The 16,867-nt window shown below is 61.2% G+C and overlaps 3 protein-coding genes and 1 long non-coding RNA gene across 8 annotated transcripts in view; 2 read left to right on the top strand and 2 right to left on the bottom strand.

The window, feature by feature from the left end:
• ASH1L (ASH1 like histone lysine methyltransferase) overlaps window positions 1–3,779 on the top strand; it is a 37,411-nt gene extending 33,632 nt beyond the window's left edge. For 3 of the 5 annotated variants that reach the window (XM_080360980.1, XM_080360981.1, XM_080360979.1), the window contains exon 28: window positions 536–2,610. In XM_080360980.1, the coding sequence (XP_080217106.1) occupies window positions 536–627 (92 nt within the window). In that variant the 3' untranslated portion in view covers window positions 628–2,610. Of the gene's footprint in view, window positions 1–535; window positions 2,611–2,792; window positions 3,234–3,472 lie in introns of those variants that run through there. The other 2 variants (XR_013923416.1, XR_013923417.1) reach the window with 2 other exon arrangements.
• A 19-nt stretch (window positions 3,780–3,798) lies between these two features.
• On the bottom strand, window positions 3,799–11,367 carry RUSC1 (RUN and SH3 domain containing 1; the record flags this gene model as incomplete). The annotated part of the gene is made up of 9 exons (XM_080360984.1): window positions 3,799–3,978; window positions 4,595–4,723; window positions 5,009–6,017; window positions 6,558–6,604; window positions 6,704–6,809; window positions 7,391–7,565; window positions 8,215–8,291; window positions 9,236–9,322; window positions 9,837–11,367. 9 exons carry the CDS (start codon window positions 11,365–11,367, stop codon window positions 3,810–3,812), a joined length of 3,330 nt encoding a protein of 1,109 aa, XP_080217110.1. The 3' UTR covers window positions 3,799–3,809.
• On the top strand, window positions 7,570–9,266 carry LOC308050814. The gene is made up of 3 exons (XR_013923418.1): window positions 7,570–7,701; window positions 8,175–8,383; window positions 8,947–9,266. It is a non-coding gene; the product is annotated as an uncharacterized lncRNA (long non-coding RNA).
• A 1,030-nt stretch (window positions 11,368–12,397) lies between the features above and the next one.
• Window positions 12,398–15,036, bottom strand: FDPS (farnesyl diphosphate synthase). Its single transcript, XM_080361092.1, has 9 exons — window positions 14,861–15,036; window positions 14,291–14,431; window positions 14,144–14,224; window positions 13,944–14,066; window positions 13,659–13,747; window positions 13,345–13,417; window positions 13,145–13,222; window positions 12,936–13,070; window positions 12,398–12,752 (listed from the first exon to the last, which is right to left on the bottom strand). The coding sequence occupies exons 1-9, from the start codon at window positions 14,993–14,995 to the stop codon at window positions 12,552–12,554; spliced, it is 1,056 nt and encodes a 351-aa protein (XP_080217218.1). The 5' UTR covers window positions 14,996–15,036; the 3' UTR covers window positions 12,398–12,551.
• Window positions 15,037–16,867: the final 1,831 nt, after the last annotated feature.

Here is a 16,867-nt window from a genome sequence, read left to right as displayed (position 1 = left end):
TGCAGCGACGTTTTCTTTCGCGATTTCCGCTAACGCCAAGTGCAATTTCTCACAACTGCGGAATATTTTTAGTTATCGCGGAAACTTTTTGATGACAAATTCCCCCCATCGTTTCGTGTTTCCAGTTTAAGACCGAAGAGAATTTGGAAAGTGTCTTTTGGCCTTAATGAGCTTTCCCATGTGGTCTAAGTGACTTTAATGAGTTTTCCCTTGGGGTCTAAGTGACTTTAATGAGCTTTCCCTTGGGGTCTAAGTGACTTTGACGAGCTTTTCATTGGGGTCTAAGGAACATTTGTAGGTGTTGTCGCGGTAGCGCTGGTTCAGTGCGTGTCTGGTTTTAATTTAAAGCTTTGTCCGCTCTCTTTAATGCAAAATAATCCTAGATTAATTTAGGTTGAAAGGATCCTTGGAGGTCATCTGGTCCACATGGCTAAAATCCCAACTTTTGGGATGGAAACACCCTTGACAGAGCAGGGAAGTAGGAAGAACTTGCTCGTATCACTTTTTTGAAGCAGACCCGTGTTGTTTTTTGCAGCGATTGATGTCACGTACCTGCTGGAGGAAGGAGCGGGGAGGAAGCTGCGGCGCCGCACCCTGGCCGTGCCGGAGAGCAGCTTCAGGAAGTGACGGCACCGCCAACGCTGCGGTTCGGCACCTGCTCCGAGGGCGAGAGCCCGAATCCTCGCGCCGGCCGAGGGAAGGAGGGCGGCGGCAACAAAAACCACGGACAAATCATACGAAACAGTTCAGCACTTGGGCGGCCGGGTGCTCTCATGGTGTGTGTGTTGTTGGGCGTGCCTTGTATTGATGTTCGGTACTGAGAAAAACCTTGTGGTTCTTGTCCAGGATGGTCAAAATTTAATTTATTTTTTGCTTGATATTCCCACTCAGAGGAAAAATATATTGAAAAAGAGATAAATGGGGGAGGTAAGAAGGGTGAGGATGGACTCTGCTGAGGGTGCTCAGCGGTGGAGCTGGGACTGGACAGGCGCTCTCGGCACCGCCGCCGATGCAAACCGGCCGGCAGGGGAACGAGCGGCCGCCTCCCATTTGCACAAGTTCTGAGAAGGATGAAACGTGCGGAATGTGGCGAATTATCCAGCGTCACCTGGGAGCGGAGCAGGAGTTGGTTGAGCAGGTTCCGCGCCGGAGAGCGGGACAGGGGTGATGGCGGTGGATTGCGTTGCTTTTATCCACTTCTTTTCTGCAGAGAAGTTTTTCCCAAGCGAGTCGAACCCTGACGACGCCATCGCTGTTGGTTCTTTTGCTAAGCTGTGGTTCTCGTGTGTCTAGTGTGTCGTGCAAATTAAAACCTCTTAAAAGGAGAAAAAAAAAAACCCAGAAAAACCCAAAAAAAAAAAGGCAATCTTCACTACATGCCCCGTCGAGCAGTATTCAGAGCGAGTATTTGTTGTGAACTGTAGAATATATCGACTGCTAACACTATTCTTGTGTTCTGGTTGTACAGCTGCAAACGTCCGTCTCTTAAATTAAGAGGCGGCGTATCCCGCGCCCCCAAAGCCGCGGTTGGAAGCGCCGCCGGAGCAGCAGCGTGGCAGGTACCGGCCGGCGGGGGCGCGCCGCTGGGGCCGCCGCGGTGAGGCCGCGGGGCGCGGGGTGCGCCGCCCCCAGCCCAGCTTCGCTTGGTGTCTCAGCCGTACATACGCATTCCCCGTCCTGTTTTAGATGTTCCTCCAAGAGAAAAAAAAACCCCAGTTTTTAATGTGCCAAGTTGTATATATATCTATCTGCTGCGTGGATGTAAAGCAATACGGTAGTTCCATGTTCCTTTTGAACGGACCAAGCTCGTCCTAATGTACATTCTTGTTATTATTATTCTAATTATTTTACTCTTAGTGGAACATGACTCATTCCATTCACTTTGACGTGTTGATTTGAAAAGTTCAAAAAAAGCAAAAAAAAAAAAAAAACAAAACGACAAAAAAAAGGACAAAAAACCCTTTGAGAAAAAAAAAAATATTTTATTAAAAAAAAAATAAGAAAATAGTTTGGAATATTTTCTTACTGTAGAGAAGCACTGTACAGAACCAGGAGCCCTGAGTATCAAATACTCGTGCGTGTAGTAGGAATAGCGCATGTCCCGAACCTGCCGTTGTCTCCCTTAGTCCAACAGGAATCATCGTCTGCAATGGTGTTAAACACTACAGCCTTTTTAAAGAGCAAGAACCCACCGTCAGCGCGTGCAGAACGAGACACTAGCTCTGGCATCTCCTCTTTCTTTTGTTGAAAGACTAAACAAAACGTTTTGTAGACAATCAACCGTTAGGTAAGTGCAAAAGACTTGTTTTTTCTTACTGGTGTAGAAATTACTGACTTTTTTTATTTGTTGGGTTATTTTCTAACGCCGAGAGCGCGGGGTCGGCCCAGGAAGCACTACATTACTGCAAATAGCTCCCCACTTAGTCTGCATGGGTGTAGGCTGTGTGATTGCTGAAAATAAATGCTGCTAATATATTTCCTTTTTACAAAGCATATCTAAATAGATCATTGTTTTGATGTTAATCTTTGTAAATTATGTATTACCAATTTTAACATTGGATGTAATTGCATAAAAAGCCTGCATCTCAATCCTGAGAGTCTAGTATTAAATGGAAGATCTTTTCCTAGCCACGACTCGTGGGGTTTTCTTTCCATTCGCTTTCCTTGTCCTGACTCCTCCGGCCCCTTTTACAAGGGGTTTTGCCCCATTTCCTTTGGTGTATTCGCGTTCCTCAGGGGTTCAATAGCTCACCAGTGACCCTCCTTTAACATTTTCTTTCTCCGTTCCCCAGCCGGATTTTGTCAAACACGGGGTGTGACCCATACACTTGTCTTCTTGTTAAACTGGAAGATTTTAGTGCTTTTTTGAATTAAAAACAAATCAGAACAAGTACCTGGATCCATCTCCTGCTGGCTTGACCCATTTTAAGGTCCGGAGGCAGCTGCGAAATCCAATCAAACCTACTTAAGACAAAGCCAAGTAACATTCCAATTAAGTTATAACGTCCTTTGCCTTGGAGTGAAAATTCCAGGGAGAGAAATGAAAGTGAGAAGAGAAGAAAAGAGTGAGAAGAGAATAAAAAAGAGCGAGAAGAGAACAAAGGAGCACAGCTCCACGCTGGGAGCAGGACATGCGGTCGCAAGGGCCGGCACGAGGATAAAATGCGGATTTCTGGCCCCAAAGCTGCCCCTGAGCCAAGTGTCTTGTTCGCTAGAGAGCCCAGAGTAAACCTGTAAGTAGTTTGGTACCAAAGTCACAAACAATAAGGAAAAACTTGAAAAAGATAAATAAACCTTTCCCAATCCTGAGGCAGTTCCACCCCGCGGGGCTGGGGACACAAGTGCCGGGGTTATTTCTGCCTCTGGGTCTCGCGGCCGCCCGGGAGCGGTTCCCATGGGGCCATTTCATCCCCTGCGCCGCCACCACCACCCCGTCACACACACACGCGTGAGTCACAACCTTTATTTCCAGCTTTTTCCCCCCAGAACGAGCTCGTTCCGTGGTTACAATGATTTACAGAGTGCTGGGACCGCGGTGGCCGGGGACACGCGGCGATGGCGGGACGCGACGGCACGGGGACGACACGGGGACACGGCCCTTCCCTCCCCGGCAGCGGTGAAGTGCCAGCGGGTCTGCGGGGACACGGGATGTGCCCACGGCAAGACGGTAACGTCACGTGAATTAGCAGCAGTGACGAGTGTCCTGATGGCGGTGACGCCTCGACGGCGGTGACAGTGTGGCAGATGGTCCCTCCCAGAGGTGGCACCTGCGTGGACGAGCTCCGCTGCTTCCTCAGGCCTCTTCCTCCTCACAGGATGAGGGATGTGTAGCCCACAGGGACGAGGCCGGTGCTGTTCCCGCGGCAGCAGCGGATCCAGTCTTCGTCCACGGTGGAGAGCAGCTGCAGGACGTCCCCTTTTTGGAAGCTCAGGTGCCCGTCGGCACTGCCCGTGTGGTCACACAGCGCCCGGACCGCCCTGCGCGACAAAACCCATCAGGGATTCACCTCCCCGGGGACCCAGAGAAGCTCCCGTAGGACTCAGGGGAGGTTTTGACCCTCAGGCGTGGGGCCGGTGTGTCCCTGTGTTCAGCCCATCGCGCTGCGGACGGGACCCAGCAGACGCCACGTCCCAAAACGGTCCTGCCAAGCAGGGCCTGGAGCAGCAGAGCGGGAGCCAAATGCTGCACGAGCACAGAAGGACCACGGCGGCTTTTCTGACCTGCCGCGATTCCACAGAATCGTTTTGGTTGGAAAAGAACCTCGAGATCATCAATTCCAACCATATCCCACCCCTGGCGCTGAACACGTCCCTGAGAACCTCATCTGTCCAACCCTCCTGGGATGGCGACTCCAGCACTGCCCTGGGCAGCCTGTTCGAACGCCCACAGCCCTTTGGGGAAGAAATTACCCCTAATATCCAGGAAAAACAACTGACCCCGGCTTGGCGGACACGCAAGTTCACCCACAGCCCAACAGGAGAATGAGGAGACCCCAGGGGAGCAACAAGGTGCCTGGAAACATCTCTTGGACACCCCAAAAGGAAAATCTATCCCCAGCATCCCGGTCCCAACCGCCACGATGCCCAGTGTCACCTGTGCGGCTGTGGCGCGCCGGCCGCGTTCCTCTCCGCCCGCTCTCCATCGCGAGTCTTCTCGGCCGCCAGCCCCTTCACCGCCCCGGCCAGGACGCGCGCGCCGGGGGACAACCAGCTGGAGGGTCTCCTGCCCCGAGCAAAAGAAGCCACGAGCTGGTCGGGGAAGCCTTTGCCCCCACCTGTTTCGCTCAGAAAACTCTTCTGGCAACGTGGGCAGTGCCAAGGGCTCTATATGGAGCGCCACTGGGAGCTCCTGCTGCTCTAAAGGACCGAGGCGACGGGACACGCGCTAATTCCTCAGCCATTGGGATAACGGGCAGCACACGACACCCGCCAGCCCCACGGTGCGTTTTCCTGGGAGAAAAAACCCTCCTCAGCTTCCCCAGCCCCGCCTGCCCGAGCCGGGTCTCACCTGGACCTGGTTGGGCCGGTGTCAGGACTGGGCTGGAAGCTCCTGGCAGAGGGGCCGGTGGCTCCGAAGAGCCGGCCCAGCCAGCTGCCTGTGTCGGCACCAGCAGGACCATTGCGCTCTGGATCGGTGGCGGCCCCGTCCCCGTTCCCGTTCCCACGCGGCTCCGGGGAAGCAGCGTTGAGTTTCTCCCCAGCGGTGTGACCATCCGGCTCGGCAGGTGCGCCAGCTCCAGCAGGCAGGGCGAGATCTTCAGGAGAAGAGGTCCCGGAGGCGTCAGCGCCGCCACTGGGCTTTGCGGTGGGAAGTTCAGCAGCAGCTTTGCTCTGCAGGAGCTGCAGCTCCGTCCCTCTGGCCTCCTTCACGCATCCGTGGGGTCGCGCAGATTGAGTGGGGCCGGGATCCCCCGCAGCCGCCCGCAGCTTCGTCCACCAGCCCAGGGCGAACTTCTCCTTGCTGGGAGCAGCGTAAATCCTGGAAGCCTGGCTTAGCTGGTCCCACCAGCCGCCGGGGCCAGTGCCGGCATCTCGAGGACCCGCCTCGGGCTTGGGGGGCTCCGGGGAGCTGTCCCCTCCCCGGAAAGCGCGGCTGAGCTGGTCGCCCCAGCGCAGCACGTGCTGGAAGCTCAGCTGCAGCGCAGCCCCCACCTGCGGGCCGGGGACCAGCCCGTGCTCGGCCGCTTGCCACCGAACCCTCGTGCCGCCCTCTGCACCGGCCGCCCTCCCCGCAGCGTCGGGGGGGATCTCGTCTTCCAGGCTGTCCCCGCTTTCACCGCTTTGGAGCTCCGGAGGAGGCTGCGCGCCGTGATGGGGAGGAGAGGACGGGGACTCCAGGCGGCGGGACAAGGGTCTGACGTCCACGGAGAGGTGGTGGTGCTCGAAGAGGAGGTCGAGGTGGAAAGTGAGCACGGAGAGGGGCTGGATGAGCAGCAGCAGCTCGTCGGCGAGGTGCGGGAGAGGCCCTTGGCTCAGGGCAAAGAAGGCCAGAGGTGAATACAGCGTGGAGATCACCCCTACGAGCCGGGGACGTAAAATCAGAGAATCGTTTCGGTTGGAAAAGCCCCTCAGGGTCATCAAGTCCAACCAGAACCCACCCCCGGCACTGCCCCGTGTCCCTGAGAACCTCATCTCCGTGTGTTTAACCCCTCCAGGATGGCGACTCCAGCACTGCCCTGGGCAGCCTGTTCCAACATCCACAGCCCTTTGGGGAGAAATCACCCCAAATTTCCACCCTCAACCTCCCCTGGTGCAAATTGAGGCCGTTTCCTCTCATCCCATTCCTGAGGAGCAGAGCCCGACCCCCCGGTGGCTCCAACCTCCTTTCAGACAGCTGTGGACGGTGCTGGAGAGCTGCGAACCGCCCGGCCCTCGCCCACACGTCCAGCCAGCTCCAAATTATCTGCCTGACTCCCTCACCCAGCACGGCAGCCATGGAAAACACCTTCATCCACTACGGGAATTCCAGCCAAGCACCGTGGCTGCAACGCGTCCGGTATTATCACCTTGGCAAGCTGAAGACTTGGAGGAGGACATTCTGGTCACTGTGTCCTTACCTGGGCTCTTCTGCAGGTGGGAGATCCACAGCTCCAGCTGCTTCGTGCTAAATAAGCCAAGGGGAAGCCAAGTCAGAGCTTTTGGGACTCTGCTCCAAGCCGCCGCGGCAGCAGGGACAGCGGGGACAGCAGGACCCACCACTCACTTCAAAAGGCCGAGGATAAAGGCGTGAAACTTCTGCCTGGTGCTGCCGAGAGGCGCCAGCCCGGCCACGTGCCAGCACAGAGCGTGGAGGGAGCGCGTGGTGGAGCCTGCGGGGCAGGAAACGGTCACAGAACCACAGAACCCCAGAGTGTGTGGGGTTGGAAGGGACCTGGAGAGCTCGCTCACCCAATGCAATCCCGCCGGAGCCCAGGAACACAAGATTCCAGGTGTGGTCTCCCCAGGGCAGAGCAGAGGGGCAGGAGAACCTCTCTGACCTACTGACCACCCCCTTCTAACCCACCCCGGGTCCCATTGGCTTCCTGGCCACAAGGGCCCAGTGCTGGCTCAGCCCACAGCACCTGCAGTTCCCAGCTGGTCTCCCATCCAAGTACTGACCGGGCCCGACCCTGCTTAGCTTCCCAGATCAGACGAGATGGGGCGTTCTCAGGGTGCTATGGCTGTATAGATTACATTATGTATATATATATATACATTCCCCAAGTGTATCCTGATAGTATCTGAACTAAACCCTTTTTTCGTGGTCACCCTGCTGTCCTCCAGGTCCCTTTTCACCGCTCTCCAGCTCATTCCCCAACTTATCCTGGACCCTGGGCTTGTTCCTTCCCAGGCTCCAGGCGCCTCGAGACGCTGCTCCCAACGCCTCCAGGAGGAGGTTCCTCACCCCGACCTGTCTTCACCGAGGCTTCCACCACGCTCCAAGGGGAACTCCTCCTCTGGCCCGTGATGACATCCTTCTGGAACGGCTTCAGCCCGTCCTCCACCACGGCGTAGAGCGCGGGGCACAGCGTGCGCAGCAGCAGGTGACCCACGTCGGGGCTGAGCCGGCTGTCCCCCAGCTGCGCCTGCGCGGGAGGCACGGAAACAAGGAGCAGGATGAGAAAAGCAGCACCAAGCCCTCCCCTGCGGCTCCTGAAGCCCCTCGCGCCCCAGTCCCACACGTGCAGACACGCTGGCGCTGAAATGAATTCAGCTCGGAAGGTGAATCACAGCATAAAATCCTCCGTGCCCTGAATGTGGACCCGGTCTCATGGATTTTCACTACGCTGTGTTCATAATAACAGAAGCACATTGCAAAAAATAACCCCCCCCGCTCAAGCCCTGGCTCAGTATTGTACTGTTAGCACAAAGTCCCTACCAGCCTCCTTTCTCTTCCTAATCTCTTTAATTCCAAGTTGGATAAATGTAGTTTCACCTATGCTGAAATTCATATTAATGAATATATGTGCTTCTAAACGTTCTCAGCACCGTGAAGTTAAAGCAATTTAAATATTCTGCATAATTGGGACTCTAAAATTTCACACTAGACTTAAATTTCATACTGGACTTAAATTTGTGTGAAATGTCACTAAAAGCTTTCCAGACCAAAGCCACCGCTTTCTGTTGAGATCAGGCACGTCCATCTAGCAGCTCGATATCGACATTGTTAACGGTTGGACTCGATGGTCTTAAAGGTCTCTCCCAAGCGCAGCGATTCGATGGTTCTGCCCTCACCTTCTGCACCAGGTTCCGCGCAGCGCTGAAATGGGCGATGATCTTGTCCACGGCGGTGCTGACGGCCACCAGCAGGGCTGCCGGGCAACGAAAGGACACGTCACCGCGGCCCCACCGCAGCTGGACCAGCAGATGATGGAGCTGGACGAGGAGCCGGGAAGCCCCAGAGGTAACGGGGGCTATTGTCCCCAAAACCGCGGTTCTTTAGCCGGTGTGCAGATAAATGAGCCAAATTTAGCGAGATATTGTTTATCACAGAGCTGCATGATCTGGGTGGGGGCTTGTAAGAGTCAAACAGTATTTGCCTGAAACACAGTCATCATTAATTTTGCGCTTCGAGATCGAGGTAAATGACCCATCAGGAGTCCATCAGCGAATGGACTGAGCCAGGGCTGGGACGAAGGGCACGCCAGCGAGAAAACATACAGCCATCCTATGCAAAATCTTATAGCTGCGTTCACACCCTAAAGAGCCAATTGCTTACACATCCGCATATCGCATTACATAATCCTTTTAGGGTATGTCGAGCAATGCTGAGCGAAAGGATGCTTTATCCATCGCAGGTATCTGGGTATATATATATATCTATATAAGGTGTATGTTAAAGTAAGACCCCACTAATTGCGCAGGCTCTGAAATGTCCAGAGCTGCGAGGTAGGTCTCTCCAATGAGGGGTTTTGCAAAGTCACCCTTATCTCTGACCTAAAGCTGGGAGGATTTACGTATCCGCAGGTCGGCTATTGCAGACAGGATTAACTGCGTGCGGACGCCCCCGCCGCGGCTGGGGGTGACGGACCCGCCGTTGCCAAGGGGACGGGGAGGATGCGGAGATGTCGGCAGGGGCGCCGGGCGGTGTTCGCAAGATGCCGGGGCCGCCCCACCCCTGTTCTGCGGCTCCACAGCTCCACCTGCCGCCACACGACAGCCCGGCCGCGTCCGTCTGTCCCCGGCGCTGGCGCCGCCCAGGCCACCCTCGACCCCTCACACCCCCCAGCCCCTGCACCCCCCGGCTCAGCGTTACCTTTCTTCTGCTCTCCCCGGGCTCCCTCCGCGCTCCCCTCGCCGGGCCAAGCTGTGCCCGGGGCGGCTCCGGGCGGCTCGGGCCTGGCTGGAGAGGGAGAAGGGGACGGCGGCGTCAGGCGCTGCCCGCGAGGCCTCCCCCGGGCCCGGCCGCTGCTGCCGGGACAGCCCGGGGCTGCGCCCGCCGCCACTTACCGGGGCGCTCCGGGCCGCAGCCGGGACCGGCCGGGCCGCGCTCGCCCATGGAGCCGGAAGGGGCGGCGGAGCGAAGGGCGGCGCCGGGCCCGGGGACAGGGCGGCTGAGGAGGCGCCAGCCCGGCCCCGGGCTGGGGAACGGAGCCCGCGGCGCCCCCATCGCACCCGAGCTCGGCCGGGGCGGGGACGGGACACCCGGCAGCGGCACCAGGACCGTTCGGACCCGCCAGGTTGCTCTCACACACCCCTCATCCCCGCGACCACCGCCCCTCTGCTCCCCCAAACCCTACAGCCCCGCCCAGTCCTGCAGCTGCTCCTTGTGCTCCCCAAATGCCGCACCTGCTCCTTGTGCTCCCCCAGTCCTGCTGCACCCCTGCACCCAGCCCAGAAGGGACCCAAACTCTTACCCTCCTTGCAAGCGTCACCTCCTCTCTCGACCGTTCCTGGCACCCAAGGGTCCCCCCCGGGCTCCCCACGCCTCCAAACCGGGACATCTCCATGGCTGCCGGCGCTCAGCGCCTTCTCCCCCGGGACGCGGCTCGGTGGCGGTGGCAGAATCCCTTCCTCTGTGTCCCCCGGCTGTCCCTCCGCAATGGGCTGCAGTCCCGGGCGAGATCTCCTCCTCTTGGGCTGCTGGCTTTCCACGGGTGCCAGCGGCGCGGGTGGCCCCCAGCCCGCGCTGTCGCCGCCCACGGTGGTCCCGAGGGACGCGGGTGGGCGCTGAGACGCCGCCGGCTCTGCCCGCCCGCCGCCCGGCTGCCCCTTGGGCTTGTTGGCAGCGCTGCGGTAGCGCAGCTCCTTGAACGTGGTCACCTCTCTCTGCCGGGAGCCGGGCGGCTTCGCCGGCCCGTCGTGCTGCGGCTGTGGCCGGGCCGGCTCGCTGGCCAGGAGCTCGCTGGGGGGCGGCAGCTCCGTGTCGGGGGAGAACACGATCAACCAGTCGCTGCGGTCGGCCCTGGCCTGGGCGAGCGCGGCCCCGCCGCCGTTCCTCTTCCTCTTCTGGGCGAGCTCGTGGAAGGAGGTGATGTTCCTCTTGCCCGCGTCCCTGCAGAGCTCCCCCGAGCCGGGCTCCGGCTCCACCAGCGGCTGCTCCGCTCGCTGCGCACCCAGAACCTGCAGCCGCCGGCGGGGCCGGGGGGGCACGGGCGGGGGGACGCTGGCGGCGCGGGGCAGGGGCTCCGGAGCGCTGCCCAGCACCGGGTCCCACCGGGCTGGCGCTGGCGGAGCCGCGGGAGCAGCGTCGGGCTCGGGAAGCGGGTTGCAGTTGGGGTCCAGGTCGCCGGGGATGCTGCGGGTGCTCTCCAGGCCGGGTGAGCTCTTGTGGCGCTGGGGGGCGGGCGGGGGGCTGCTGCAGAGGCTGTCCGGGCTCTCCCCAGCCAGCGCGTCCCTGCTCTGCGGCGCGGGGGGGTTGAGGCTGGCGTCTCTTCCATCGCACGTCCTGCTCGGCTCAGCCGGCGACCGGCCATCCCCGGAATCTTCTATGGGAATGGCGGTGGGTTGATTTTCAGGCGATCGGGAGCCTTCTCTGGAGAAGCCCTTGCAGTACACGGAGACCGGGGAGTCATCCAAGCTGAAATCCGAGCAGCTGCTGACGGAGGAGGAGGAGGAGGTGGAGGAAGCAAGATCGCAAGGGGAAGCCGCCTCCTCCCCAGCGTGCAGGCAGGGAAAACCCTCCTGAGCTGCCTGGTTCAGGAGACCCAGCGTCTCCGGCTGCTGAGCGTGGGACTCGCAACAGCGGCACTTGAAGGAGGGGTTGTTGGAATTGGCGTCCACCTGCTCGCGGTTCTCGGGGCAGTCGCCGCGGCCGCTCTGGTCTCCGGCCGGGGACACCGAGGTCTCCTGCAGCTCCGGGTGCCGGGACAGGTGCAGCCCCAGCGAGATGTGCTGCAGGTGGATGTGGTTGAGGTTGCACAGGAGGCCTTTCTTTGGAGCCAGCATGATGCTGTCTCACCGGCAGCGCTGGGAGCTGCTCGCACCGCCCCCCAGCTCCTCTCTTCACACCATCCAGCTCCCTGCAACACCAAAACCGCCCTTTCGTTTCGCAGAACGCAGCGGCACGAAGCTGGAAAGGAACGGGCGGGGCGGGGGGACGGCAGCGACTTTGCAGCAGGGGATGGGGACACGAACGGGGGCTGCCCCGCAGCTCCTCGGGGAAGGGCCGCCCAGCCGCAGCCGCTGGCTGGCGGCCGAGGATCCCAGCTCACGGGCCGGGGAGCTCCGGGCGTTCCGAGCCGCTGCAGCCGCAGCGCTGAACCCCCTCCGCCGGCTCTCGGGGTCGGAAACGGCTCAGAGACGCCGTCAAGGAGAAAATGCCCTTGAAACCTCAGCCTGGGGGCTGATCCTGGTGACACTGCGGGCGCTCTCGGGCCAAAGACGAGGAGACACCCGACCCTGCCCTGGCCTCGCAAACACGCAGGAATCCTGGCAGCCGCCCGAGCCCGAGCCATGGCAGCTGCTGCAGCCTGCCGCATCGCCCCGACCGGGGCACAGCGCCGGCCCCGGCACCCCCGCTGACCCACAGCATCGCCCGGTACCCCCGGGCATCCCCCGAGCATCCCTGGCCAGGCGGTTCCGCCCCGGCCCCGAGCACCCCCCGCTATCCTCGAGCATCCCCCGGGCTGGAGTAACAGCGGCCCCGGGGCTGGAACGATGTTACCGGGGGACAAGCAGCCCTCCCCTCCCCGCGGCGGCGGCCCCGGAGCCCCCCAGCCCCGCTCACCTCCCTGCGCTGCGGCGGCGAATGCGGCTGCCGGGGGGGGCGAGGGGAGGAGCCGCGGTCCGGACACCGCCCCGGCCCTGCCCGTCACCGGAACCACCCGGTCCCACCCCCCCCCGCGACACCAACGCTCCTGCAGCCCGAAAGCACCGGGGGTGCCGGTGTCCCCCCAGCCCCATCTCCAGCCAGCGCCTCAGTAACCGATGTTTATTGACACAATAAGCCAGCGGCTGATCTACGACCCCCCCCCAGCATCATCCAGTCTCCAATCAGCCCCCCAATGCCAGGGCCGGGGTCCAAAACCAGACCCGCTGGATCCAGCTCCAAGCAGCAACAACAGGGGAGACAAACCTTCCCGGTTCCCCCCACTTAGCACAGACTAAACAGTCCACACCAAGCCCCCCCATCACTTCTGCCGCTTGTAAATCTTGCGAGCGAGGCCAAGGAAGATCTCGCGGGGGAGCTGGTTGGCGTGCTTGGCGATCAGGTCCTGCAGCCGCCGGTAGCTGCTCTCCTCGTACTCCTGGAAAGCCGCTCTCATGCCCAGAGTCTCATAGAGCTGCTTCACCTTCGCCACCTTCTCGGGCTCCTTACGGCCGTAGTTTTCCTGAGAAAACACCGGCACGGGCTGCGCTGAAGGTCCAGTTTGCACGGCAGGAGTCACCATCACACCCCTCGCAACAATCAATGTTTCTCCCAGCCCAGTAACCGTCCGGCACAGCTTTTAGGGCCGCGGATGTGGGGAGGGAGCTCACGGCACCGATCTTTAGGGGCTGGGTGGCAGCGTTACCTCCAGGACGCGCCGCTGCTCCGGCGTGACCCGCCGCAGACACTCCACCACCAGCCAGCTGCACTTGTTGTCCTGGATGTCGGTGCCGACCTTCCCCGTGAGCGCCGGGTCGCCGAAGCAGTCCAGGTAATCGTCCTGCGCAAAAGGGGACGCGCGTGAGCGCCGTGACCCCCTCTTAAAAACGCCGAGGGACGGGGAGCCGCCCCTACCTGGATCTGAAAGAACTCGCCCATCTCCAGCAGGATGGCCTTGGCATTGTCATGCTCCTCCTTGCTGTCAATACCGGTCTGAGAGTGGGGGAGACAATCAAGCTTTGCAATATCTGCCTCCCGGCCTCCCCCCAACCCTGCCCTCCCCAACGGCCTCATACGGAGGGTTAAAGCACCTCCTGAGCTGCTGGAAAACTCACCATGTACATGGCAGCGGCCACGGGGAGGTAGAAGGAGTAAAACGCCGTCTTGTACTTAACAATCGCCTTATACCTGCAGCAGAGGAATCCCGCTGAGCGACAAAGCCCAGGCCTCCCCCGCCACAGAACCAGCAGAAAACACCAACATCTCGCTCCAAACCAGCGCTCCAGCCCTGACAGCACGAGCGAGACTTGCTCCCCGCAGCCTGGCGGGTAACAGCGCTGCTGCAGCGAGCCGCTTGGCACCCTCACACCATCCAAAAGCCACCGTGCCACAACGGGGCTGCCATCTCTGTCCCCTCCTGCTCCTTTACCTCTGCTCGCTGAAGCGGTTCAAATCCACCTGGGAAATGGGAGCGGTGAGGAGGTCCAGCATCTGCCCCAGCTCCGTCTGGTAGGCAGTCTGCGGGTAAAGAAAGGCTTTATTCACGCAGCCTCTTGAAAAACCCCACAGCACAAGCAAAACCCCAAACCCAAGCGCTGTTTCGGCTCCTCTCTGAGTCTAAAGGGAGGGAGCGCATCTGGTGGGAACAACCTGAGATCCATATGCATCCCAAAATGGCCCAAAATCGAGGTAAATCTGCAGGGCCCAGGCTCACCTGCAAGAAAAGCTCCAGCAGGTGCAGGTAGTAGGGCTGCTCCCCGCAGTATTTCTTCAGCAACCTATAGACGGACGACTCGAGGAGAAAAGCGTCGTTGATGGCATCCAGACCGACCCCCTCCTGTAGCATGAGGACAGGGATGTGTCACAAAGCACCTTGACCCCACAGGACCCCCAAAACCTCCCCAAGCCTCTCACCTTCTTGTACCAGCACGGCTGCCCCCGGCGGGTGAGGGACGCGTCCATGATGTCATCGGCCACCAGGAAAAAGGCTTGGAACTGCGAAAGGCTGCGTTAGGGGGTGCGGGATCCCCGGGGTCCCAGCCGCCCCGGCCCGGCTCTCACCAGCTCGATGCACCAGCCCACGGCCAGGGCGCAGCGGAGGCTCTCAGGGTCCTGCTGCGCGGGGGCCGCCAGCTCCCGGAAAGCCGCCAGCACCGTCAGCCCCCGGTTGCACTTCCCGCCCGGTGCGTTGTACTCCAGGACCTGCGGGGAGAGAGGAGCGGGCAGGGGGAGTGGGGAGCCCCTGGGAATGGGAAAGGGGAGCCCCGGGGAATGGGGAGTGGTGGGGAACGGGGAGCCCCGGGGAATGGGGAAAGGGGAGCCCCGGGGAACGGGGAGTGGTGGGGAACGAGGAGCCCCGGGGAACGGGGAAAGGGGAGCCCCGGGGAACGGGGAGCACCAGAGAAGCGGGAGCCCCGGGGAACGGCGAGTGGGGAACGGGGAGCCCCGGGGAATGGGCAGCACCGGAGAACAGGGAAAGGGAAGCAGGGAACGAGGAGCCCCATGCAACGGGGAATGGGGAGACCCAGGGAATGGGGAGCACTGGGGAACGGGGATCAGGGAGCCCTAGGGAACGGGGACCGGGGAGCACCGGGGACCGGGAACCGGGCAGCCCCGCCGACCCTTCCTCACCTCCTTCAGCCGGGCCACGGCATCGCCCACCTCCGGGTGGCCTAGGCCTCCCTCTGTCAGGTCGCGGACGATCTGCGGGAAGAAGGCCATGAACTCCTCCCGCTCGGCCGCCGCCGTGGCCCCGTTGCCGCTCATGGTGACCCGGACGGTGCGGGACGCGCCGCCGCTGCCCTGGCTGTCCCGCGGCCGCCCCGCCCCCGCGCGGGGCACGCCGGGATGTGTAGTCCGGAGCCGCGGAGGCAGCGGCGGCCTCGCTGCCGCCCGACTACACCCCCCAGCGTGCTCCGCGCGGGGGGCGGAGCCAGCCGCCGGCCGCCGCCGCTGCCCGCGCTCATTGGTCCGCTCCATCGCACGAGGATGAGCCCAAGGAGGTTAAGCCAATAGGAGCGCGGGGTTGGCGGGACTGAGAGGTTGGATTGGTGGAGAGGGGGAATGGAGCGAGCGGCCGGTCAGAGCGCGGGGGCGGGGAGCTGGGGGTGCATCGGGGTGCACGGAGGTGCTTTTGGGGGTGCATGGGGGGCCCGGGCAGTTGTGGGGGTGCAGTGTGGGTACAGGGGTGCCCTGGAGCTGGGGGAGCAGCTGGGAGGTGCACGGTGGGTACAGGGGTGCACTGGGGCTGGGGAGGGTGCAGGGGTGCACTGGGGCTGGGGGATGTACAGGGGTGCACTGGGGGTGGGGAGGGTGCAGGGGTGCACTGGGGCTGGGGGTTGCATGGTGGGTGCAGGGGTGCACTGGGGCTGGGGGGTGCATGGTGGGTGCAGGGGTGCACTGGGGCTGGGGGGGGTGCAGGGGTGCACTGGGGCTGGGGGCCCCGAGGACTCGGTGCCGCTGATTGGCAATCTCGGGTTGATCTGCCGTAATCCTCTCCCTCTGCTCGCCCCAGTTTAATCAAGCTCGGCCTTGTTGCCCGCTAATCCCCCGCCCCAGGCCGCCGGGAGCCAGCGGGTCCCTTCGCCTCCTCCCCAGCCCCATCTGCGTCCACTGCCCGATGGTGGGTAAATAGATCACGGCTGGGCATGAGGCGCATGGGCTGGAATTATCCTGTATTTCCAAGAAAACGCTCTTTTGGCTTCCGGCAGCCTGGGCGCGCGCTGCACTGGGCTCTGGTGGCCGGGCAGAGCCAGGTTGGGTGCTGGCAGCGCAGCTGGGGCCGGGGGCCGTTAATCAGGCTGGCTCCGCTGTAATCTGAAATAATCAAATTAGAAAGAAACCGCTAATCAGCTCTGATCTCATCGTGTGTCACCGAGCCCGATCCCTGCTGCCCGTGGGGCTGGCACTGGTGTCCCGAGGGGACCCAGGGGGACACAGCGGAGCTGCTGGGGGGGTGCAGGCAGAGCAAAGCTGCACCCCCAGACCCGCACCGGGTGCACTGGCGGCCACTCGGGTGCCCAGACCCATCTCGCGCTCCTTGACCTTCATTTAATCTATTTAATGCCTCGAGTCTGCTCTGCAATCAGGCAACATCAAACCCTGCAGGGAAGGGGGATGGACGGGGAAAATAAGCAAAGATTAAACATTAATCTCCCCCAGGGCCTAAAGGATGGGAGTGGGGGGGCGGGCGAAGGGGACCTGTTGCCTTTGGGGTCCCACTGCAGGTTGGGGGGAGCCCCTGGGGACACCCCGGGACGCGGCGGCTGCTCCCGGCTCCAGGATCAGATCTGGCTGTTAGCGGGAGCGGGGACCGCAGTGTCCCCCCCGGCCCTTCCTGTCCCCGCGGGCAGCACGAAGGAGACTCCCCCAGCCCAGCTCAGGATCTCTCTTTATTATTTAAACCCATTATGTACAACGGACCGGAAAAAAAAATAAAAAAACGCTTTTAAATCCTCTGCGATATGAAAACTACAAGCTCTGTACATCGACTGCCGTGAGTGCAAGAGTGAAGGGGCATGGTCTTTGGTGGCGAGACTCGTCCCCACGGCCACCTCCCCGCGGGTGGCACGCGGTGACCGGTGAGCGCGGCGCGGGGCGGCCCTGGCTCCCAGCACGGGGACGGTGCAGCGGCCACCG

This window comes from Nesoenas mayeri (genome assembly GCF_963082525.1).
Source record: "Nesoenas mayeri genome assembly, chromosome: 30".
Lineage (NCBI taxonomy): Eukaryota > Metazoa > Chordata > Aves > Columbiformes > Columbidae > Nesoenas > Nesoenas mayeri.
This window is presented reverse-complemented; position numbering and strand designations above follow the sequence as displayed.